Here is a 25,846-nt window from a genome sequence, read left to right as displayed (position 1 = left end):
CATGATCTCAGGGTCTTGGGATCGAGCCCTGCGTTGGGCTCTCTGCTCAGCAGGGAGCCTGTTTCCCTCTCTCTCTCTCTGTCTGCCTCTCTGCCTACTTGACATCTCTGTCAAATAAATAAATAAAATCTTTTTTAAAAAAAGAAAGAAATATAATGTCAGCTAGTTACATAACTTCAAGTTTTCTAGAAGCCACATTAAAAATGTAAAAATAAACAGGTGAAATGAATATCGTATTAATTAACTTAATATGCTAATTTTCACACCATGGTTTATTTAACCTACAGCATTAGAAAGAGGTGTGGAGAGACGTGAACACACTGGAGAAGTATTTGGGAAGAGAAGAAATTTGAGACAGTAAGGACTCATTAAATTCATTTTACGCACTAGCCTCAAATGAATCTTCCTGAAATACAGCTCTGTTTGAGATCGCCACTTGTTTTCATTTCTCCGTTCTTCCCCTTTTGCCTACCAAGGAAAGCCCCAGCTCCGGAGCCAGCAGCGGCCCAGCATCTGGACCCTCCCCTCCCCACGGCGGGGCCTCCTCGCGCCCCCCTGCACACCCCACGTCGCAGAGCAGTCATAACCTTATGCAGAAGGAATGAGAAGCCCTCTGCTCAGCGCTCTGGAACGGAGCAACGAGCCACTCCCACCGCGAGGCCGGCCCCCCGTTCCAGGTCTGACTCCTGGCTTGGAAATCTGCCCCGTCCCTCTAGGGTGGGGGCCCTACTTCTTGCTTTCCATTCCCCTCTTTCCTCCTTCCAGAGCTTGGAAGTCTGCCCATAAACCTGAGCGCGGCAGCTGGAGCCTTCTAACTGCTGACACACTTTCTTATTCCCTCACTCCAGATTACATTTCCCAGTGCCACCTGTGCCTCCGTTTCTCAGTCCCAGCGCCTCCCGAGAGATCTGTCACCTACCCTGCCATACCAGCTCTCCTTGCCTAGGCGACTACGCGTCATCTGTCTCCATATCGCCAGGCCTCTCCCTTCCGATGTTGCGCCTGTCGTCCTATACTGCTCTCCACTCCTGCCCCAGCGCTGGGGGCAGAGCCAGCCCCTGCCAGTTCACCATCCTTTGCAGTGAACCAGGCTATTTCTAACACGGTTGTGAGCTGTCACAATGGACATTCAACGCCTTGTCATGGAAACATCCTTCTCACTACCCTTGTGTGCCCTTTCCTCCGGTCAAAACAATCTAATTGCCTTTGTTACTCATGCCTCCCACTTACAGTACCTCCCTGATATATTCCTGCCAACCGCTCAGCCTGGAGGGGGCCTTCTCCCATCACATCCCCATTTACTGAGGAATTCTTAATAAGTATTAAGCCCCAAAATATGAATATCATGATCTCCTGCCCACCCTGACTGGAAATGACATCTTCCCCCTCTGAACACCTGTGGCTCAGTATCTGGACTTTGATTACGGATTTTATTGCATTCCCACTTGTTTTAAATGTCTTATCTCTCTAAGGCTATATATACACATCTTGGGAATAAGATCCATGTCTGATTACTTAGCAAAGCAAAACTGTTAGGAGACAGGGGAGCAGGAAAGAGAGATTTGGCTTAATTTTGCAAAATGAGTCATGGTCCATCCAGGATCAACGCTGAACCAGTTCACATTTTCAAGTGTCTGCTTAGCATCCTGAATCAAATCATTCCTGAAACCGAGGGGATAAGGACCCCTGTCCCTACAGACTTGAAGGAAATTCACTGACACTCCCTTAGCTCTCTTCTTGGACGTAAGACTCTCCATCTCCCCTCTGTCTCTCCTTCCCTCTTTCTTTCTCTCTCTCTCCCCCTCCCCCAACCCCAAATTTCCATGGCTTCCCAAAACAGATGGAATACATTCAATCACCAGTTCCAATCCCTTCAGTCCTTCCTTCGGGCAACAACTGGGTCCACAGGTGTGATTAAGGAGGCCCAGCAGTTTCCCTACTGACACAAGGCAACTCGAGGACCAGGGAACACAGCTGCACCCTCCTCTGGTTGTCTTTTAAACATTCCATGGTAGTGGAGAAGGCACTGGTAGGAAAACCAGACTGACCAGTGGGTGTTTCTGTTTCTGATTAAAGTGGGCAACGTGGTTTCTTGCACCCTGTAGAAAACTCAGGCTCTGGTTCCCCGTATAGCAGTACATCTCGACATGGAAATCCTACGGCCTTCTTATTTTGCCAAGGTCTATGCCACAGGGTGATGGGGATGACTTAAGCGGATTGAGCATCATTATTTATACTCATTTTCCAGTTTTCCTCCTCAGAACTCCAGGCGCTTTAGAAAATATGACAACATTATGGACATTGGGGAGGGTATGTGCTATGGTGAGTGCTATGAAGTGTGAAAACCTGGCGATTCACAGACCTGTACCCCTGGGGATAAAAATACATTATATGTTTTCAATAAATAAATAAATAAATAAAATTTTTTTTAAAGAAAATATGACAACAATCTCGCCAAATCCCTGTATGCAATCAGAGCACATTACCAACAAAAATAAGGTAATTGTAATCCACCCACCGCGACGTCTGTACTACCTCCATTATTCTCTAGTATTAGCCATCTTAGTGGCTTCCATGTCTTATTTTCTTGTTCCACTGTAAAAATGCAAAGTGTCCAATCCTAGGCCGTGGTCAGGAGTCTCGTGATGTTAGCCAGACATCAAAATATCAGCTTTTATGAAGAAGCATTTAACTGTGATTAAACACTCTTCAAAGTGCTTTCAAGTGCTTAATCATTCCTCCCTGCTTCCCCGACTGGGTGAGGAGTTCCATTCCCCTGATGAAGCTATAGGTCCTACGTTTCCTTTAGAAGCGTCAAAGAAGATTCTCTCTTGCCTCACAGACTTGATGGGGAGCAGAGCTGGTGATAACCTCTCAAAATGCTGTGTGCCTGGGTTGACATGACATGGCTAAGCCTTATCTTCCAGATGCTTCGCTGGAATTGAAGCCCTGGTGTCCTTGTGGCAGGTACTTGGATGTAGTACCATCAATGGGCAGTCCTTATAATTAGAACTCACATCCTTTTCTGGCCCAGCACATTCTTAAGATATAGGACAAGAATTATTCTACTGATGGCTTCCGAGTGGGGTGGGTCCTCCAGGGGAGCAGTGGTGAAGGGAGATGACGGGGGCATCCCTGCTTTGTGTAGCAGATGTCCAGAGGCTGAAACATAGAGGGCACTTTAAGAACATAAACAGAAACCAGCTACATAAGTCTGAGAAAATGTGATTTTTCTTTCTACCCAAAATAGATATTTGACATCTTAAGAGTATGAGCAGGCATAACCGTTTTAGAGCACAATTTGGCAATACTTGTCAATATTAAGAACATTCATTCCCTTTGAACAAGGAATGTCACTGCTAGGAATTTATCTGTGGATATTCAAGGAATATTTCAACAAAACATATGTACAAGGCTGGCCACCAAAGTGTTATTTCTCATGGTTTTAAAAATACATCAAAATGTCCACCAGTACAAGGACTGGTTAGATTTAAAAAAAGGGGGGGGGGCACATCCATATAACAGATTACTAGGGACTGGTTAAAAAATTGGGATGGATCGTGTGTGCCAATATGGAAAGATTTCTAAGATATATCATTAAGGAGAAAAAGCCAGCTATAGAACAGTGTGTATAGCGTGAGCCCTTCTGTATGAAAATACTCACACATTTGCAGAGATGGGCACATAGTTACATACAGGAATGTGTGTGAAAGACTCTCAAATGGTTAGCAGGGGCTAACTTGGGAAAAGTCTCTGAGATGGGGTGAAAAGATGGCTTCCCAGGATAGGGACCATCTGGGGGAGAGATCAGGGACCAGTTTGGGTTTCTTAATTGTACCCCCCACTATTAAAAATATAACAATTATTATTTTACAGGGTTTCTAAATTAGCGTCTTCAACAGCAACTGGTTATGTGGCTAATGAGGACAGAAAAAAGAGACTGTCCACAGAGCGATCGATAATACCCCAGCCAGCTGACCTGAAGAGGAAGCTCTCTAGCCCACACTAAGGAGGAAGCTGGCCTCTGCAGAACGTGTTCGCTGGGTGTCAAAGTGGAGGGGAAGTGGAAAGAAGAAGGGTAATCATTGCTCCATCTGGATTTTTTATTGAATTTCATTTTTTCTTATTGTGCTTTAGAAAAGGACTTCGGTTACAAGGAACTAGACCTTGCCTGAGACCACAAATATGAGGGACCACAATGTTGTCCCAGCTCTCCAGAAAGAAGTCAGAAGGAGCACTCTTATCCCCCGTCCCCACCCCACTGGCCAATCAGAAGGCTAGAAGAGGGGTTTTAGGAGGGAATATTGACAAAGCTACTTAGCAATAGGCCTTAAAGGATGAGGAATATAAACCAGCCTCAGAGACAGAACTTTAAGAGCTGCTGTTGCTACTGAACAACATGACTCCTTTGTATTCCTGGGCCTGGGAAAACCTCTGGCTTCTGCACACAGTCTGGAGGTTGTACTTATCAATCCATTCCACATCCCATTGGTGCACACACAATTGTTCATCCCAGTGGTGTGAAGAGATAAGGCAAGGCTAAGACTCAAGAGAGTCTCCTGCACAGAAAGCCTCACCTGTCACACAACGTTTGTGACACACGTGGAGGTTTTCTATTGGTCAAAACCCACCTCAGTGGTTTTCATTCTGGAGCAAGTTCATCAACATTTAGCTGAGTAAAATATCCATTGGCACTGGCCATATACAAATCCTACGAAATAGCCCAACTCTAGCATTATTTTCTATCTGGTGGTGATCCCAGGACCATCAGTCCCAGAGTAAGCACAGAATTTCCCCATCTCTCCCTCAACCAGCCAGTCATTCATCCTTAGGGCAGAAAAGAGTGGGTCAACAGCATTATAAGCCTTCTTGGATAATTTCCAAATGCTGGAGCTTCTTCAGGGAAGTGAACCTCCCCTCAGGGCAGTTACAGCTAGTTACAGCACAGGGCTAATGAGGCCAAGGTCATGAGCTTAATTACCCTGAGGGCCAATCAGCTTTGATCTGTTTCATGGCCACATTCTGTATCCCTCAACCCAAACAGCTGCTTCAAAAATGGATGCTCTTGATAGCAAAGGGTACTGGTCCAAAATAAAATAGATGTGTTAGTTCAAATTTATCATGCTCTGGGAAAAAACAACACAAAACATATTAAAAACATTAAAATGACATTACCTAGTATTTGTTCCAAAGAGATCAAGATTAATAACACCAAGCTAACTTCAATGATCCACAAAACTGTTAGACTGGTTATCATACAGAAAAGAGCTACATCTTCAGAGAGATCCCATATCTTCTTAAGAAGGCTACCCTACTATGAATTCATCTTCCACTAAGATAATTCTTTAAAGAAAATTATTTCTTGGGACACCTGGGTGGCTCACCTGGAAGTGTCCGACTTCGGCTCATGTCATGATCTTAGGGTTCTGGGATGGAGCCCTGCAGTTGGGTTCCCCACTCAGTGGAGAGTGCTTCTCCCTCTCCCTCTTCCCATCCCCCAAGCACATGCTTTCTCTTTCTCTCTCAAATAGATAAATAAAATCTTGAAGGAAAAAAGAAAGAGAGAGAAAGAAGGAAGGAAGGAAGGAAATTATTTATTTTACCATGTTAAGAATACACTACCTGTTTACAGGGATTCCCAAAGAGAGGAAATTAGAACCAAATTCTAGACCTTTATAACTCACGGAGTATTTTGTGTAAAAACTAAACCGGATGAACATTCTAGTCACTATTTGATCTGAGCATTTTTCATACTAATTAGATACTGATTCTTTTCTTCTATAAATTGATAGTTCTTCAAATTACCCCAGTCCTCCCCTCACAGATATGTTCTTTCGCCCACATACTAGACCATAAAATACCTTCTTTTTTTTTTTTTTTTTTTTTTCAGCTAGGTCACAGAACCCAGCAGTGATACCTTTTCAGCATTCATAAAAAGAAACAAACTTACAAATCTTTCCTCACGCTTCTATCTATCTCCTTGTTTTTGAAGTTTCCAGTGGAATCCAGTCACATGAAGACCCAGAATTAGCCTTGGGGACTATCTCGAACACTCGTGTTGACCCGGAATTAGCCCTGGGGGCCATGTGACATACCTTGATATGTGACCACATCTGCACCTGGAAGCTCTCTGATCTCAAGATAATTAAAGTTTGCAGCACCACCAATAAGAATCTCCACTTTGAATCCCTTATTCCAGAAAATGGGCAGCTACCCTGCCCCCTTACTGTCTGTCTGCTAGGGGAGGAGGGAGTCTTGCCTTCTCTGTTCCTCTCAGCCACCTACAGGTATCCCCTGAAAGACCGAGAAAAGAATCTACAAGAGGCTCTCGGATCCACAGGGCGAGGTGTATAATTCTGCCAGGGGGATGGAACAGGAGGACCTGCTGTTTCAAAAACTGCTCCTCCTATCACTGCTCAATTGCCTTCAAAGGCACTGAAGCCAGGCCTTGGGGAAGGATACAGCTAATTCTCTGGAGCCTGAGTCTATTCTTAATGATCTAAAAAAGTATGTCACCCTACTCAGAGAGATTTATGCTGACCATGTATATCTTTATTCAAAATCTGAGACATGACTGAACTAGGGACGACATACATCAAAGCAGACTGTGGACGGAGAATCCATACTCTGTTGAATCCATACTCTCTTCTCATTTTAGAATTTCTGTTCTTCCCAATCTCTTTCAAGAATCTCTCCAGTTCGGGGCTCCTGAACGGTTCAGGGCATCTGCCTTTGGCTCAAGCCATGGTCCCAGGGTCCTGGGATCCAGTCTCCCATCAGGCTCCCTGCTCAGTGGGGAGCCTGCTTCTCCCTCTCCCTCGGCCTGCCGTTCCCTCTGCTTGTGTGTGTGCCCTCTCTCTCTCCCTATCAAATGAATAAGTAAGTAAATAAACAATTAAATCTTTTAAAAAAAATCTCTCCCAGTTCTTCATGGGCTATCCAGTTACCCCACAGTTCCTCTGTTTACCCTCCTAAAGGACTGGAATATAGTATATAAAATAAGGTGCCCCCAAATCGCTCTAAACCAGGAAGGATTATATATGAATATAATTTTATTTAATAAACTTTATATACTATACGGTCCCCCCCCCGTCTTCTAATGTCTTCCCTCTTCTGTTTATCTTTGATATCCTCCCTTCCTCCCCCCCTAGCTTTTCCCTTCTTCTCTGTCCCACAGTACAGAGCCCCTTTTCTTTACTATTAAATCCTAAACACAGGCTCTGCCAATAACCCTGAGCTATTGCTGTATCATGCTGATTTGTACCAGCTGTGCCTTATGGTGGCTAACCCCATACTTATAACAGGGTCTCCTTAGATCTTCCTCTGAGAACAAGATTCCACATATACATCTAAAAGTCATAACTAGTGGGGAGGAAACTGAGCCAAGAATAGTTTCTGCTTTGAACTACTGATCACATTAAATAAGAAAAAAAAAATGCAACTGGAGGAAAGAAAAATGCTACCCAGAGTTGTAGCTTAAAGACTTTTCTTGGACACATAGAACCAACTATAAAGATGATCTACTCTTTCAAACATCCCAGTTCTAGATTTAATGTTAATTCTCTCAATATTAATGAGGGGGAAGGTAGGTCAGGGCAGAGAGTGAAGGAAAGGAAGAGTGTCATCATGAAGAATTCAAGTGACAATAGAAAGTATACTCCCAAATTAAAATAGAGTAGCCAGGAAATTTATCATGTAACTGGAGTTTGCGAGAAGGATGTTTGAGACTCACACAATTGTAGAAAACCAAGTGCAGGGAGCAACCATTGGTAATCAGAGGATAATGATGTTATTCTCTAACTTTGGGCAAATCACAATCTCAGATCAGATCATCAGTTTTCCTATCAACTCTCTCCCCGAGGAGTCACGGGCAAGGTCACCAGATGGTTTGTGTATACTGAATCGTCTGGCCCATTTATTTTCCATTATGAAACCATGTGTAATGGTCCTGTGTTTGAACATGATCAGATATTGTGAATGACTGTCATTAGAATGTAATCACCCTTCTTCATCTCTGCCCCAGTGCAACGGTGTTTCAGATTCTTCAAACCAAATGCTATTTGTCCCAGCTCCAGAGGATAACGGACAAATGCTTTTGCTTTTGTTAAAGAAAAGTCTAGCAGGTTGTAAGATTTTGTATTGACTTCAAAAACTCTAGTTAACCTCAAGACTGGGGACACAAACATTGATCCATATGATTCGAGAGGATACCAGCAGGCTAGGAAAAATGTGATAGAGTTAACATTTTATTACAAAGCTCATCTACTTACAAGTTAGGTTCCCAAAGGCTATCTTCAAGTCTGTTTTTCTGTTAAGTCCAAGAGGACATTAAACAAGCCACTGCCCGTAATCTGTTGATGGCAGGCAGAAATGGGCTGCAGCTCAGGACAGCCTCAGTCCATCAGTGAAAGTTTCTACATTTAAAATATGTAGGAAAAACAATATGTAAAAAACAGAACTTCCATACTCATTTTATTCCCCGGAAGTAGTTAGAGTATGTTTCTGTCCACTTAAAAATAGCAAGTGACATGATTTCAGCCTCTCCCAGAAAACACAGCATTCCATCAGACTTGAAGACTGAATTATCAGTTTCTGAGCACCAACAGTAGTGGTACAAAAATGGAGACCCCACCAACAGGGGCAGACAATGGTCTTGATACTTTGGTGGGCGAACCCTCCCCAAGAAGCATGAAACTTCTCTGGCCCTTCTTGATCGGCCCTTTTCAAGACTCATCTCCATCTCCCCCTACACCTTCCACTTTGAAGCCCATCTTCCACCCCATTGAACTACTCTTCCTTCTCCATCCCTCTAGGCACTACACCTGGGCACATGCTTTTCCTTCTGCATGTGCCAAGGACTTCCTTCCGCACCTGCATCTCTTGATGTCATTCACCCTGTTCATTCTCCAATGACATGTAAAAAGGTCTTATACATCATGCCCCCTACACATCAATAGTCATCCTTAGCTTTTCCTCACCTCCCCCAAATCAGGTAAAATGTGACTCCTCTGTGCTGCCTTACAACCTTTGTCTTTCCTTTAACTGACCTGATCCCATGTGTGATGGCTTTATGTTTGTTAGTTTTCATCTGTATTCCTCGTTGGACTGTAAGCTCCATGAGGCAGGGGTTTTATCAATCCTGTTCCTAGTAGTTACTCAACAAATACTGATTGCAAAATGATTCAAGTCCACTACTCCATATTTACTATAGTAGAAATTGATTTATTTTAGATGGCTCATGTAATGATATCTGCCACTTGATTTAGTTTTATTTATTCACTTTTGACATGTTTAATTTTTTTAAGATTTTTTAATTTACTTATTTGACAGATGGAGATCACAAGTAGGCAGAGAGGCAGGCAGAGAGAGAGAGAGAAGAGGAAGCAGGCTCCCTGCTGAGCAGAGAGCCTGATTCAGGGCTTGAAACCACTGAGCCACCGAGGTGCCCCATTGACATGTTTAATTTTTAGAATTGTAAAACATGCGCACAGAAACATAAACATATATAATCATGTTCATTATTACCACTATCTATAATTGACAAATGTTAATAGTTTTGTATGTTACTTTCACTCTATTCAAGACTTTTCAAAGGGCCCAAACTCAACGGTTTTGTGATCAATCCTGAGTTAACTAGAGACAGAAAAATGGAAATAATATTAATCAAGCACTTGCTATGGGCCAGTCATTGTCCTGAATGGTTCATATTCATTGTATACTCAACCTTCCCCAAAAGAATATTATCATCCACACTTTGCAGACCAAGAAACTGAAGCTAAGAGGATTAACTACAATAAATACTGGATGTATCTATGCTCAAACCAAATTCTAGCTGAATCCAAAACTCCATGAGGCTTTCCCCTTTATGGCCTACAACCTCAAATCCTCTCATGCTTGGAAGGAACTTGCACTTTTTTATTTTAAGATTGTATCTGTTTATTTGACAGAGAGAAACAAAGCGAGAAAGGGAACACAAGCAGAGGGAGTCGGAAAGAGAGAAGCAGGCTTCCCGCTAAGCAGGGAGCCCCATGCAGGGCTCAATCCCAGGATCCTCGGATCATAACCCAAGCCGAAGGCAGCCGCTTAACAACTGAGCCACACAGGTGCCCCACAACTTGCACTTTTTGAGTGAGAAATGTACTTTCACATATGTTATATATCCAATCATTTAGAAACGGCAATTAAGGGCTTACTATGTCATGTCTGCTAGCTCACAAATGCGCAGAAAATTAAGTTAACCAGGGCACTGCATTCATAAGCATTCTGGTTAATTTAGCTAAAGAATAAGAATTAAGTGGTGGGCCAATGCCATGGATGTTTCTCCACCACACAAGAAATATGCAACCATGGGAGTAATGAGAAAATAGCATCAAAAGACTGCAGAGACCCCAAGGGGGCTAGGGATGACAAACAGACAAGCTACATTCTGATGGGACTGGCCCCTGAACGTTTCTCCTGGTCCTACAATGACTACAATGTTGCAAATGTATATGAAAAGCTTTTACAAGGTGACTAGATATTTAAGAGTCATACTGAAAAACGGCCTGTCACTTATGACTTCTTTAGTGTCCTGTGTTTTTGTTTTCATAATTAAAAAGAAATGAAACCAAGGGATGAATAATTTGGCTCTTTTCTCCATAGAACTCAGCTCTCAGTTCAAAATCTGATGGTTGCTTAATGGTCCCATCTGTGTGGCTCTCAAGTCCAAGTCTGATCTAGTTAACCTCTGCATCCTCTTCCTTGTGGTTCCTGCCTCCTTTCAGAAAAGGGGTGACACCTTGATCGCTGTCCTAAAGGGATGGTGTGTCCTTATATGTATACTTTGTATCGATGAGCTTGCTACATTTCTTATGAGAAGTCCTGCTGTTTGGAAATCACTCACTTTCTGTGATGCTATTGTCAGCGATCTGCATTTCACTTAGTAAATTATACGACTTCTGGGACTCCAGTTTGAGATCCTAGCTCTGTGTTGCTTTCAGAGATCCCCTACTCTCAATTATTCCTTAAAAATAACTTCTCCTCCCACCTGGATAGGCAGGATCCTTCCAACACAATGTTTCAAGTCTCTGCCATTTTTAGCTCCCTTGATCAACATTTTTACTTTGAAACAATTCAGATTTGTTTTCGCCCTGTATTCATCCTACTTAAAATGAAAGTTTTGAGGCAACAATGAGTTGGTTTACAAGCATGATTTGACCATAAGGGTAAACAAGAGTGGGTGGAGGGGTTATGTGCTTACTGAGGACTCTTTTCATCAGGCAATTTGTTTTTATTGTCGCTGTATGTTGACTATACACATATGGTGTTGATTTCTCAGAATTCCAATAAAATTGTAATAGTTCCTCTTAGTGGCAAGTACATGCCACAGAATAAAACATACAGTTCTGGATCTTCAGTCTGCCCTTTTACGATGTCAGAGAAACCACCACTAACCCAACCCCATCCCCCCACAAGCCGCCGCCAATTCTGTCACTTGGGTGTTCTCAGGTGTTCGTATCAACATATGAAAATGGTTGTTTATCTGTCCCTTCCTTTGTTCATTCATTCATTCATTCATTCAAGAAACACCTCAACAGTGTAGTGATGTAACTTTGAACAAGACAGACATAGCACCTGCTGGAATAAATGGGTAGATTATAGGCTTCTATAATCCAAATTCTTAACCGTCACCCATTCTTGACATGTAGGCTCAATCTTTCCAGTATTTGAGTTACTAGCTCAGCAGAAACCAGGAAAAACAATAACTTTGTAGTCAGAATGTTATCCAACTGTATATTATTTATTTTATTGTAAATACTGGTAAACAGTGGTCAATAAATAGTTTTATATTCCATTGAAAAAGAAAAAAAAACATAGTTCCTCCTGTTAGGAGCTCACAGTACAGTGGAAAAGATGATAAAATAAGCATTTACAATATAATGTGATAAATATACATAAAAAAGGCACAAAGTGCTTTTCAAAAAAAATTTAGGGGAAAATGACAAGGGCACGTAACACAGTGTGTGGAGAACAAGGAAGATTCCCAGAGTGTGAGTGGTGAGTAGTTAGGTAAGGAAGCTAAGGTGAGTGGTTAGCTAAGGAAGGAGAAGGAAGGGCATTCTAAACAGAGAGAACAGTGTGATGTGCAAAGACACTGGGGTTATTGACATCGGAATGCATTTTTTTAAAGAATGCTAACCCTTAGGGCACCGGGATAGCTCAGCTAGTTGAGCCTCCAACTCAGTGTTTCAGTTCAGGTCATGGTCGTCATGGCTCACGAGACTGAGCCCCACATAGGGCTCTGCACTTCGGGGTGTCTGCTTAGGACTTTGTCCCTCTGCCCCTCCCCTACTCGAGCACTCGAGCTCTCTCTCTCTCTCTCTCTCTCAAGGAGGTGAAAAAAGAGAATGCTAACCCTTTCCAAACAGCAAAGCCCACCCCTCCACCAGTCTTTACCTCACTGATATTTTCTTCATCTATAAAGTTTCCTGGGATTCCTAGATCAGGGTTTCCCATTACGTAGATCAGGTGAATTGCTCAGATGCCGGGTCACAAAGGAAGAGAGTTTGTAGTGAAGATTTTCAACTATTTCCTCTCCTGGGTCCCTGAGAAAGGATGGGCTTTTAAAATAGCCACTCACTGCTGTGGGAAGACATGCAAACTCTCCCACAGACCCTGCATTTGTAACCCACGAACAAATGTCAATAATGTCATTTCTTCCTCATGTGTGCCCCCTTCAAGGGGAAACCCGCTTAAAAAGGACTGAAGACACTTCCTTTCCCTTTCATGGGAAAGATTTCCATTTGTAAACTCCTCTCCCCCACCCCTCACCCCCTGCCTCTTGACTGCCTCACGCCAAGCTTTTCCTGACATAATGGGGGTTTCAAGGGAACAACAAGATTCGGAGGTTTACGGTGAACACACTGTGGAAAACAATGGGCTGAAACAGAACTGCTTTGTTAACTTTTTCCTGGAGACTTACGATGCCCATGAATGCAAGCCCCATGAAGGAATGACTTCCCGGACCTCGAGAAACTTGTCTTTCTTTTCCCTCCCTCCCTCCTTTCCTTTCTTCCTTCCTTCCTTCCTTTTTCTTTTCTTCCCTCCCCTTCCCTTCCTTCCTTTTTGCCTAAGTTTACCTGCAGTCTCCTTTACTCTCTCTATTAAAATATGAAGAAATGTTCATATCTGGTATGGTAAAGGCAGGGTTCATTCTAGAACTTGGACCCCAACAGAGCAGGATAAATTGATCACAACTGCTATTAAATTGATTACTACAAAAGAGCTTTCTATAGGAGAAAGTTCTCTTCCTCTCAATCCTGACTAATTTTACCCTCTAGAAGGGTTTGCCGTCCCATTCAAATCATCACCTGCACCACCTGAATCAGCAGCCAGCATACCACGAGGTTTAGAACACCGCCCGTGCACTCTGATCCCCGAACACGGCCCTGAGGAGCGAGTACGCACACTGCTAACCTGTCACCCCACCTCACACACAGGGAAGGGGGCAGTCGAGTTGAGTGGTTCTGAAAAGCCCCTATCTGGTCACTACACCACGGATATTTGTGTATCTCAACACAGTGCTGTTTAGTTGGGCTTGACTGTCTTCCTGCCTGAGGGATCGCTCTGTAGGAACTTTAATGAGGGGAACCTGGGTGGTTCAGTGGGTTAAGCTTCTGCCTTCCACTCAGGTCATGATCCCAGGGTCCTGGGATCGAGCCCGCTTCAGGCTCTCTACTCAGCAGGGAGCCTGCTTCCTCCCTTCTCTCTGCCTGCCTCTCTGCCTGCTTGTGATCTCTCTCTCTGTCAAATAAAATAATAATTTTTTTTTTAAATTAGGGAAGTCTCATTACAGTCAGGCAGTTGTGACCATCAGTTCCAATTCTACAGTCACTTAAAATCATAGAAAGGATCCTGGAGTGTGGGGCCTTCCAGATGGTAGGGGAAATCCTAACTCCAGATAGCAGGGATTAAAAGCAGCTGCTGTCCAACGGAGAGGCCGATATGGTGTAACATTTTGTACTCTTCCCTCATCACAGATTTGTTCAACAATAATAAAAGTCTGCCTCTATTGCTTATTATGTAGCAGGCACTGTTCTGAGCACTTTACATATTAGAACTCAAAAAATTCTCATAACAACCCTATAAGTATATCATTTTTATAGAGGAGGAAACAGAAGTACAGAGAGGTTAAGAAATTTGACAAATTCACACAGCAAGTCTGGTTACAGAGTCCATGCTCTTAGGCACTCTGTATGTTCTCTGTATTCAGTAAATTTTTATCAAGTACTTACTATGTGCCAAACACCATGAATATTACTGGACATATACAGATGAATAGGACAGAGGCCTTGAGGAGCTTACATTCTAATTTAGGAGAAAGCAATACATAAACATATGAGTCCCACTCACGTGATGAGTTTTATAAGATCGATAAGCAGACGTATTATGAGACCACACAATGTGGTCACTAACCCGGACCAGAGGAGTCAAGGAGGTCTTCCTTGAAGAGGTGGTACACAAGCACCTTTTCATACCAAGGCTGAAATGTAACTAGAACTAAGATCTGATATGCAAAAGACCCCCTTTTGGTTTAGACTGTGAAACTTATTAAAAATGTTATGCCCTGGTCTTACCGTAACATGATCTTATACCGGGCAACTTGGGACTCTGGTGACAAGAGCCAATGAAAAAAATCAGAAGATATAAAGTTGGCCGATTGGAACTGGAGAGACTTCCTGATGACAAGAGTGTGCCCCCTGGTAACAACAGACTGGTGAACAGTGTTTCATGGGCACAGGAAAACACTGATGTGATTCTGGCAGGTTTTAATGTCCAAGGAAGTGACAAGTGCTCAGGAAATGGATAAAAATATCCAGGTTCCAAACAATCAGACTGTTCACAGCTGGACCCCAATCAACAGCTTGGGGGATGTGACTTAGAGCTCAGCTGTGCAGAAAAGAGAGCTACCAAGAATGTAGCAGAGTTTTAGGGACCCATTTAAATAGAACAGTGTTAAGGGCAGGGTGCAGTTCTCCATGAGATACTGGTATACTGTATGAGAGAGAGCGATGGAATTCCAGCCACACACACCGGGCCAGTGCTTTGAGGAGTGGAAGAAAGTCAGGACTCAGTGGGCACACTGGTGTTTACTCATACCAGACACTGCAGAGCCACGCCCTCTGAAAGCAAAACTGGTACCATTTATTGAGCTGAGGGTCCTGCCCTGGACAGGATTAGTTAAAGTCTGGGCAAGGAAACTAAATGTAGAATCATATTGACTTAAATAATTTTGGTAGACAACTTTGTGAGAAAATAAGCATAGAAAAATGAAGAGAGGGGTACCTGCGTGGCTCAGTGGGTTAAAGCCTCTGCCTTCAGCTCAGGTCAAGATCTCAGGGTCCTGGGATCAAGCCCCACATCGGGCTCTCTGCTCAGCTCAGCGGGGAGCCTGTTTCCCCCTCTCTCTGCCTGCCTCTCTGCCTACTTGTGATCTCTCTCTCTCTCTCTGCAAAGTAAATAAAATCTTAAAAAAAAAAAAAAAAAGAAAGAAAGAAAAATGAAGAGAGACAAACCTGAGTTTGAACATTACTCTGCCACTTACCAGCTATGTGTCTTTGAGTATGTGCCTTAACCTCCAACCTTCAAAATCCTGATGAAAAAATATCTTTAGCTGTGACAGATATACTGATAAATATGAAAGTGCCAACTAAATACAGTTCTTGACCCAGAGAAAGTGCTCGATCAATGGTATTTTCCCTCGCTTACAGGCCACAACTGAATATATAAAATTCCATTTCTCACTTCTGATGATACAACTACTTTACTCATTCCATGATGAGTGTGATTTAATCTCCAAAGCATGCATAATGACCACATTACTATTTCTTCTTCCAAGAATGTGATGTTACAATGTGGGGTCCCAGTCCCGGTCCGGATAGAGAAGAAGAGGTCATATGTCCAATCTCCATACAGGCATTCACTGGTTTAATTTCGCACAGAGAACATCTCTGTTCCATAGCCACAAGACAATGTTGCTTATCTTGGCAGCCTTCTCACAAATGTAAAACACTGAACACAGATAAGCCCAGTGGCACAGCAGATGACTCAATGCAAATTCAATCAGCAATGAGCAAAAAAACAAAATGTCATCACCACTAAGTGCTATCTTATGGTGAATCCAATGAATTGCCTTTGTACCCACAGCTGGCAATATTTTGGTGGATGTAACAATTTATAGAAACAATGTATTAGTGTAAAATAATGATTATATGATTACATAAAGACTATGAAAATGTTTTGTCAATCAGTCATCAGGTTTATATCCTCATGCTTTGGGTTTATAGTGTAATAGAATTAAAACTAAGGAAATGATCTCAAGGACAAAGGATCTAGCTGAGAGAGAGAATTCCCATCCAGAAAAAAAGAACAATCCCAAATTATTCCCCACTGAGCACTGACTAGCACAATGTAGATGGAAAAGAAAGAGACCTAAGTGTGTGAGGTTTTGAAGTGCTCGAGGCTATCCTTCACATGTCTGACAAAGTAACATTTCTAAAAAACAAACCCAACCATGTCACTAGCCCCGCCTAACACCCTTCATTGACTCCCCAAAGCCCACAGGAGAATTTCTGAAATTCTGGGTGGAGCACATAAGACTTTTCATTACTTGGTTCCTCTCAGCTTCATCTCTTGCCATCCCTTTTCTGCTAAAAATGCTCCAAACTGCAGGATATTCTCCCTAAATACTACCCCTTACACAGTTTTCACTCTTCCAGGAATATTTTCTCTCATTCTTCTTCTGAAAGAAGCCCATGCTGGGCTCATGTATGCTTTTCCTTTAAAAATGAACTCAAGTGTTAGGCTATTATGTGATTAAGACATCAACTCTTATTGTATTAAGCCACTTAAATTTTTGACAATATTTGAGAAAGCATTAGAGTTACTTTAACTAATATAGGTTTTATTCCTTTAAATGAACCCAAGACTAACAAACAAAACCCAGGAATGGCTCAAGAGAGAGAATCTACAGGGAATCCCCACTGCATCAAACTAGGACCCCAAAATGTTATTCCCTCTGCATTCAGATGAACCAAGAATGACATGCCCTCCACAGCAATACCAGGAAAGTTGCTTATCTTAAAATATGGCACTGAATATGAGCAGGGATGGGCTGGGAAGGGAGGAGTCAATTCCCCTTGGAACTAATTATCACAAATACACCCACCCACAGGCTTTTAGCCTATATTCACATTGAGTAGTCTGAAAACTTCAAGGTAAGAATTTCCTTTAAAGCGACTTCCAGTTGGTAGTGCACCCAGAAGTAACTTTCTCAACAGAGAAAGCTCCCTTTATTCCAAGAAAAATGAACCCACAGTCAAAAATCGTAAAACCACAAAGAAACAAAACATCATGTGCAAAAGAAAACAGAAAGAACGGATAGCAAAATAAGATCAATAGCTATTAGAATTGCCAACTCAGAATATAAGACTATTATATTTAAATAGGGAGGAGAAACACTCCTCCATGAATCTCTCTTGTTTCTGTATGTCTTGATTTCTATGCCAAATGATCAAGGCCTGGCTGATCCTTATCCAGATCATTTTTCAGGCCTGTGTTGGTAGCCCATTGTTAACCTTAAAGGATAAGGTAACATCTCCTACTAGGAGAAAGTGCAGGCTTACTTACTGTCTACTATAAACTGGAAAGTTTCCCAAAGTCAGTGATCCTTTCTTGTGCAGGCAGGTATCTAGGCCCTGGAAGAACTACAGCATAAGGAGCCAATAAAAACATGCTGACACTCTGGTTACTGTTTCTTCTGTCTCTGAGACAGAGAAGTCTCATGTCTTCTTTCAGTATCTATTACCTTGGCAAGAAAACTTGCAAATAGCATAAGATCTCATAACCTTCACAGTTCTTGACAAATAGTCTTCTAATTAAAAACAGGAATATAAATGAAGACACTAAAAAATGACTATAAAATTTTAGAAAGAACAAAGCAGAACTTCTAGAAGTAAAAATAGAATAACTGAAATTTAAAACTCATTGGTTGGGTTAAAAAGCAGATTAGATAGAACTGAAGAAAGAATTAATGAATTGTAATTAATGAATTAATGAATTGTAGATCTAAAACTAATCAGAATATAAGACAGAGAGGAAAAAAAGATAGCAACTCCAAAAGAGAGGTTAAGGGACATATGCAAAGAGTGTGAAAATCAGATATAAATCTTGTGGGAGTAACAGAAGTAAAATGAAGCAAAAGCAATTATTTGAAAAGAAAATTACAGAGATGTTTCCAGACTGATGGAAGAGAGCATTCATATATTTGGGAAGCCCTATGGGTTTTATTTAACCCAAGAAGTTAAATAAAAAGAAACCCACACCTCAACACAGAAGAATGAAACTACAAAACAGCAAAAATGTAGAGAAGATCTAGCAAGTTAGAAAAGACATTATATCCAAAAGAATAAAAAAATTAGTCTTTTAGCTAGTTTACAACAGAAACAATGGAAGGCAGAGGACAATGGGATGTTTTTAATGTACTGAAAGAAAGTAACCTGGAATTCTATACCCATCTAAACTATCATTCTGAGAGCAGGCTCAAAATAAAGGCATCTTCAGACAAAAAGGAAAAAAAAAAGATTCTTGCTCTAGTTAGACCCTCAGAAAAGTAAATTCTAAAAAAAAAAAGAGAGAGAGAGAGAGAGAAAAAAGTATCTACGATGGAGTGATATATATCAAGAATTGATGAGTAAAGAATGAGATTCTATTTTATAACAATGAGGTCCAAAAAATTAAGAAATCTGACAATTAAAAAGTTGGCAAGGATGTAGAATAAGATAAATGTTATGCACTGCTAGTGAGAGTGTAAATTGGTACTGTTTTAGAAAGCAATATAGCAATAACTTGGATGTACCCAACTAAAAATTCACCTAATAGGTATTAATCTAGAAAAATTCTTATGCATGGAGTACTCTTACACCAGGGCACAGACATGCATAACGATATTCTTAGCAGATTGTTCATAATGGCAAAAAAATAAATAATTAAAATGTCCATGAACATATGAATAAACAAATCATAGCATAACCACATAATAGTATATTATTCAACAGTAAAAATTAATGAATTACTACTAAATATCTTATAAACAGTGAAAGAAGTGAGTCACCAAAGAAATAAGACCTATATCATATATATATATGACCAAATAACTAGTTTGTTTAACTAAACAATGTTGTTTGGGGATACCTATATATTTTAAAAACATAAAGAATGATCAAACACAGCCTTCAAGAAAATGGTTAACTTTGCAGGGAAAGGAATAAAGGAAATAGGATACGGAAGAGTCCACATATGTATTCAACAAATTGGTAAAGTTGTAGTTCTTAAGTTCATAATGAATTCACAAGTGTCTGTTTAATATTATGTTCTATAACTTAGATGTATATTATTTTGTAGATATCAAATATTACAATGTAAAGAAATTAACATTTAACAAAAAAAAGAAAAGGAGAAGAGAAAACTTCCTTAATTTTAGAAGTAAAAATCTTACAGCAAAGGGGTATAGGATAAAATGTTGGTGAAATAGTGAGGGTCAACTATTGAAGCATGCCCATTAAAGTCAATAATTAGACAAGATATTAACTGACTATCATAATGATAGACAATACCCCAAACTAATCAACAAACTTATTTCAACCCTAGTCAAATTTCCAGCAGATTTCCTTTTTCTTCATATTCACAGAACCTAACAAGCTCATCCTAAATTCATATCAAAAATGCAAGTTCCAAAAACAGCCAAAACAATTTTGAAGAGCAATATTTCAGTGGGACATACCCAATTAGATACCCATGTTTCCTTTAAAGCTAAAACAGTCAAGGAAGCATCACACTATCGGAAGGTGTACGTAAAGAAATATGATACATGAGAACATCACCAATTTAAGAAGAAATTATGGACATTCAAAAATGGTGCTGGGATAATTGACTAGTCATATGGGAAAATTCATGTTAAAACAACAAGATCCCATTTCAAAACAATCAGATCAGCCAGTATTTAAAGGTCTGATAAGATCAGCAACTGGTGAAGATGCGGAGCGGGGAGAATTCTCATATGCTGCTAGTGGGGATATAAACTCATATCTTCATCTTGGAAATCAATCTGGTAATAACTAGTAAAACTGAAGGTTTTCATACTTTATAATCCAGCAGGCCATCTACAGGTGTCTATGCTAAAGAAATGTACTACACTACCTTGTATTGAAAAAAAACCTGGCATTAATAAGAGAACAGATAAACAAATGTTAAAAGTAAAATGTGAGTAAGCTAGAACTACTTGTTTCAAGCACAGAAAACAGATAAAGTGGAAACCAAATGTTAAGTAAAAAAAAAAAAAAAAAAAAAAAGCAAGCTATAGAAGTAGATATAGAGTATATAACTTACACAAAATTGACAAGATGTAAATCAATATTATATATTCGATATGTGGATAACAGGTATGTACCATATATACTGAAATATGCATAAGAATGGCAAATGCCTAATTTGGGGAAAGAATTACCTAGAGGATACAGGAGAAGAATAAAACCAGGTGGCAGAGCCAGCAAGAGGGTGAGGCAAGCAAGGCACTTCAAAATATAAAGATGTGTTGACTCCCAAGTTCATGCAAGTGCAGGACACAAACCTACGAGAGAGTGCTTCCTTAAATGTTGTGCCCTTGGCACCTCACTCAACTGACCCGAGTCTTGGTCCTATTAGGTAGGTTTTGTAAAGACTTCAACTACTCTGTGTGTATATTTATTCCTTTAAAAAGAAAAAAATCTGTTGGGCAAGTATCCCTACAGAGAGGGTTCACATTTTTGCTCGGGCAGTTTAAGACTGCACTTGTCAAGTTACTTTCTTGAACTGTAATGGTCACAATATGTGGATACGGGACACTTGGACTCCAAACACAAGTGCTGTGAGGAGTTGCTATAATGGTCTCTCATGGAAGATTCTTCTTCTCTTTACAGAAGAACCAGAAAAAAAAGACATGTGACTGAGCTTGGCAGTGAGGCCCTCTCTTCCACGGCTTTGCATCTGGAGCAGATACATACATGTGAGAATGAAGAGAGGATGGGGAAAGATTGGAATTTATACCAGGGGTAGTGCCCTGAACAGTTCTTATTGACTTGACTCTTGTCTTCTTTCTAATCCAAGTTTTCAAAGCTTCTCATCAATTCTATGAGCCTCCCAATATCCTCCTATAATTTCCCATTTTGCTTAAATTCGTCAGGGTCCATTTCTGTTGCTTGCAACCAAAGAGCCCTAATGATACACTGAGGCTCATCCTGTCAAACAATGAATCTATATAATTCCACTTGTTATGATTGATCCTTAGGAATCAACTGATTTGATTTCCCACTTAGGACTGGCAGGATTCTAGAAGGAGAATGTCTACCTGTGTATTTTAAGTACTCTCTGTCAGTGCCACCTCTGTTGGCTAAATCACCGTGGCACTATGAATACCCAAGAAACACACTCCTAACTTACTGTTCTCCATTCATGGGTGGCCTCTGAATAAAAATCTGCCAAGCTTGTCTGTGGTGCTGACCGTACTAAGAACTGGGAGTCTCAAGTCAAAGAAAATCTATTATTGTACAAACTCAGTGATTTAGAGTTGTCCTACCTCCTCTGTCTTTAAAACTTCCCATATCCGAGCATGATCGTCCACCAGCCAGTGTCCTGTGCTCTCGACCTTGTTGGAAAGTTTGAATTTAGACGCCACTTGAGTAGGCTCTCCCATAGGTTTGTCCTCCATCTTGAAAGAGCCAGGCAGGAGGCATTACGGACCTGAGAGGAAGAATAAAGTGTGATCCAGGTTAAAACATTAATTACCATTAAAAAAAGATATGAAAGCAAATTCTCGTGCTTGATTTGTGGATAATGAGACCACTGAGGATGGTGTCACAATAGACATCAACCTTCATGGCCCCTTTTTATATTTTAAATATTCATTATTGCTATTTTAATGCAGGCTTCTGGAGGAAGGAGTGCATTCTGAAATGCACCTAATTCCCCTAATGATGGGAATTTTAGAGCAAAGGAAGAAGCATCATCTGCCTATTATCCCAATTTGCCTCTTTGCTCTGGCCCCCTCAGGTAGATGTAAGAGAAGCCCGAGAGAAATGTCTTTGTATGTCCATGCTGTGTGTTGCACGTGGAAAAAGTACTGGAAAGAGGCGTGTTCCTCTTCAAACATCTATCGGGTACTTGTTTGTACAAGGTTCCATGCTACGCATACACAAATCGTTTGGTAGTTTGGCTCTTAACCTTAGGAAGGGTAATGTCTCAGGCCAGAAAGGCTTATAAACAAGTAATCACAATATGGTATATTACGGCACTGTGTGCGCAATGCCATAACACCATTTTTTTTTCAAACTGCAATGGAAGCACAGAGACATATTCCCTTTGATATTTATCGGCTGCATTACTTTTCTGAGCCTTAGTTTCATCAGCAGTTGCTGTAAAGCCAATACTTAAAAAATGATACCAATTCTATAAAGTTTGCTTCTTTGACATCTTTCCATCCGCCACTGGCTTGTCTGGAATCACATGGTGCCGGCTCCGCGCCATCTTGTCCTAAGGAATCTCCTCGCCTCCATTCAAGTCCCCCTGAATCTATGCTTCTCAGGGTAACTTTTCTTTCTTTTTTTTTTTAAAGTAAATCTGGTAATGACATCCCACCTACCTAAAACTTTCCCTAGGGAATGAAACCCTAACTCCTCAAAATGGCAACCAGGCCCTCCTTTCCTCCACCATACCAGGCTGCCTCCTCAGCCACCGTTCCTGCCTTCGGAAGGTACACGTGCATCTCAAATGTATCCCGTAGCTTCAGGCTTTCTTCGGGACATCTGCTCCCAGCCCTCACTCCAAGGGAATAAAGCCCCCCTCCTCCTCTGCTACTCCCTCTATATACTCTGGAAAGGTGTCTATGGGACCACCTCTAACACTTCATTACGTTTATTTGCTTTTAGCTCTATTTCCACCTTCTGGTCTTTTAAGCATCTTGACACTAGAGATGGTGTCATACACAGAGTAAGTACTAAACAAACGTTTGAGGAATTAGTTAACTCAGGACATCAGGAGAATCCGGTGAAAATCGGGCAGCAGAGCCAATATTTTCAAATAACAGATGTAAAAGCCAAATTACGTCTTCTCTTTTTGATTGATTTCTTTAGTGGGCTGCAGGGTCTTCAAGAGGAAGAGCCAAGTCTAACGTTCATCACGCATCCCCAAGCAGCTCACTGCTCATTAGTTAACGGACTAGTTTTCATGGAAATGGCTTCAAGGATCGGAGCCTGTCTGCAAAAAAGCAGGTCTTGCTCACTTAACCTACAGCCCAAATAAAAGTAGACAACAGTGAGTATTGATAAGCCGAGCAGGGGTGGTTGGTCAGAGGATTTGAGAAAAGCTTCTTCGGCAGCTGACTCCCTTCTCTGCCTCACACGGTCCATCTGGAAACCGTGGAGAGCAAACCGTCTGCTTGCAGAGAGGCATGATGAGGAAGTTGCTAACCAAAACCACCCGCAGCCCTTCCACACGCGCAACACAGAACACAATCCTACTAGGAAGCAGGAAACAAAACCTTCATAATTAATGAACAAATTCACGGGAGAGGATATGCTAATAAATGATGCCGACACTTACAGCCAAGGAAATAAACAGAGCAGAGTCATGTGGAGGTTTCAGTCCAAAAAAAGGAAATTAAAATAAACAGGCACAGTGGAAACAGGCCAGATTGGTAGAGAAGGAAATTCCATCATTGTTATTGGAGATAATACTGTAAACAACAAATAATAAATCAAAACAAAGTGGAAAAACTACAGAAGATGGTTTGGGCTCTATCCTCCACGGATCATGGAAACCTAACTGGACGAAATAGACGAACTACAAAATCTCAGGGCAAACAATGGAACATCTGTAAGTGTAATGTATCCAGGTGACCCCACGGTGACCCCACTCCACCGCTGCCCACAGCTGCTTTCTCATCGCTGCCGTGTGGGTGAGAGTTGGCAAATTGTCAGTATTGGAGACTGAACTCTACTGTGTCCTGGCTTCCCACAGATTGTTCCTTGCCCTGTTTGGGGAGAAGATGCAACTAAATGAGTTTTAGACCATTATGAGGTCCTTGGGAACTAGGCATGGAAGCAGAAAGGCAGCCAGTTCTTTAGGACGCCCTTCAAGCCCTTCAAGATCCTCCACCCCATCTGAAATTTGAGGTCTTATTACCCATCTTCAGGACCTCTCCTAGGACAAATTCTACTCAAGGCAGCTAAGTAAGTTTAATACACTGCTGGAAAGTCGTAGAGGCCCCAGGTGCTTTCTCTCCTAGGTCAGGTCAGCAAAACCTCAACCCCCAGCCCCGACCCCGTCACTAGTAGAATGAGACCACCCTCTCCTGCTCTTTCTCCCACGGATTAGAGTTAAAGTGTCACTGTCTTAGCTCACTGGCCCAGTAGTGCCCACTTGAGAGGAGGTGCATCCGATGAGTCAATGAGGGAAGAGTGGGATTGATACAGATCCTAGAAAACTAGATCATTCCTTTTCCTTTTTACCCTCATCTCAACTTTTTTTTCTTTTCTTTTCTTTTTTTTTTTTTTTTTAAGTTAGCTCTACACTCAATGTGGAGCTTGAATTCACAACCCTCAAAAGTCCATGCTCCACCGACGGAGCCAGCCAGGTGCCCCAGCCCATCTCGGCTTCTGACCAGGGAATTCAGATGCTTTCATTCCACCAAACTTATCTCCCCTGTTCTTACTTTTCTTTTCCATTTCATGAAGTAGAGACAGTGTACAGTCATAGCCCTTTTACAATTAGAAAAGGCATTTCTCCAGCAATTTTCTGTTTACAACTTTGCACTTAATTTTGCTTTTGTGTTCTCTGTGATCAGGTATCAGGTATCTGTGATCAGGTATCTGCTTTTCCATACAAACAGCTTCTTTTCTCTATCCCGCTTGACCCTGAGAACAACCTGCCGATGATAAAAGCCAAGTAAGGGTTCTGAAGATGAGTTTGCTTCAAATCCTAGAGCCCTAACATTCCCACAAAATTTTAAAGTTGTGTTTTGTTTTTCTTCAATTTGGTTAAATCCAAAGATCATCTTTTTTTTTTTTTTTTTTTTAAGAGGGAGAGAGAGAGCATGTGCGTGAGTGGGATGGTGGGAGAGGGGCAGAGGGAGGGAGAGAATCATGAGCAGGCTCCACGCCCAGCATGCGGCCTGGTGCGGCATGAGCCCCCGGAATCAAGAGTCAGAGGCTTAAATGACTCAGCCTCTCAGGCAACCTAGGGGCTAATCTTAAAATTGTTAAGTATTGGGGCACCTAGGTAGCTCAGTGGCTTAAAGCCTCTGCCTTCGGCTCAGGTCATGATCTCAGGGTCCTGGGATCGAGCCCCACATCGGGCTCTCTGCTCAGCAGGGAGCCTGCTTCCCCCTCTCTCTACCTGCCTCTTTGCCTACTTGTGATCTCTCTCTGTCAAATAAATAAATAAAATCTTTTTTAAAAAGTTAAATAACAAGTGATGATCTAAGAACATAAACATTTGCCATTACTAGTAACAGTTCTTGTGATCTGGTAAAAAAATATCTATAATTCTCACAGATACAACCTTTTTGAAGCATGGCTTTAAAAGTCAGTGCTAGGGAACAATTTCATTGAAATCTGCATTTATTTTATTAATCCCTATGTTGGACTTGGTTTGATAAATCAGTCCTGACTTTTTTGAATTTGACTTTCCCTTCTATCTTAGTAAATAACATATGAGACATTCTTCTAAATCATTATCTTTTTTTTCCCTTCCTGTTCCCCTACCATTTTTTTTGGAA

General features: G+C 41.4%; 1 protein-coding gene across 3 annotated transcripts in view; it reads right to left on the bottom strand.

Annotated features, from left to right (window-relative positions):
• Positions 1-25,846, bottom strand: part of RGL1 (ral guanine nucleotide dissociation stimulator like 1) — a 250,261-nt gene that overhangs the window by 135,710 nt on the left and 88,705 nt on the right. For 2 of the 3 annotated variants that reach the window (XM_082702932.1, XM_082702929.1), the window contains exon 3: positions 21,650-21,813. In XM_082702932.1, the coding sequence (XP_082559058.1) occupies positions 21,650-21,781 (132 nt within the window). In that variant the 5' untranslated portion in view covers positions 21,782-21,813. Of the gene's footprint in view, positions 1-919; positions 977-21,649; positions 21,814-25,846 lie in introns of those variants that run through there. The other variant, XM_082702930.1, reaches the window with a different exon arrangement.

The sequence above is a fragment of the Mustela nivalis genome, assembly GCF_964662115.1.
Source record: "Mustela nivalis genome assembly, chromosome: 16".
In the NCBI taxonomy this organism is placed as follows: Eukaryota; Metazoa; Chordata; class Mammalia; order Carnivora; family Mustelidae; genus Mustela; species Mustela nivalis.
This window is presented reverse-complemented; position numbering and strand designations above follow the sequence as displayed.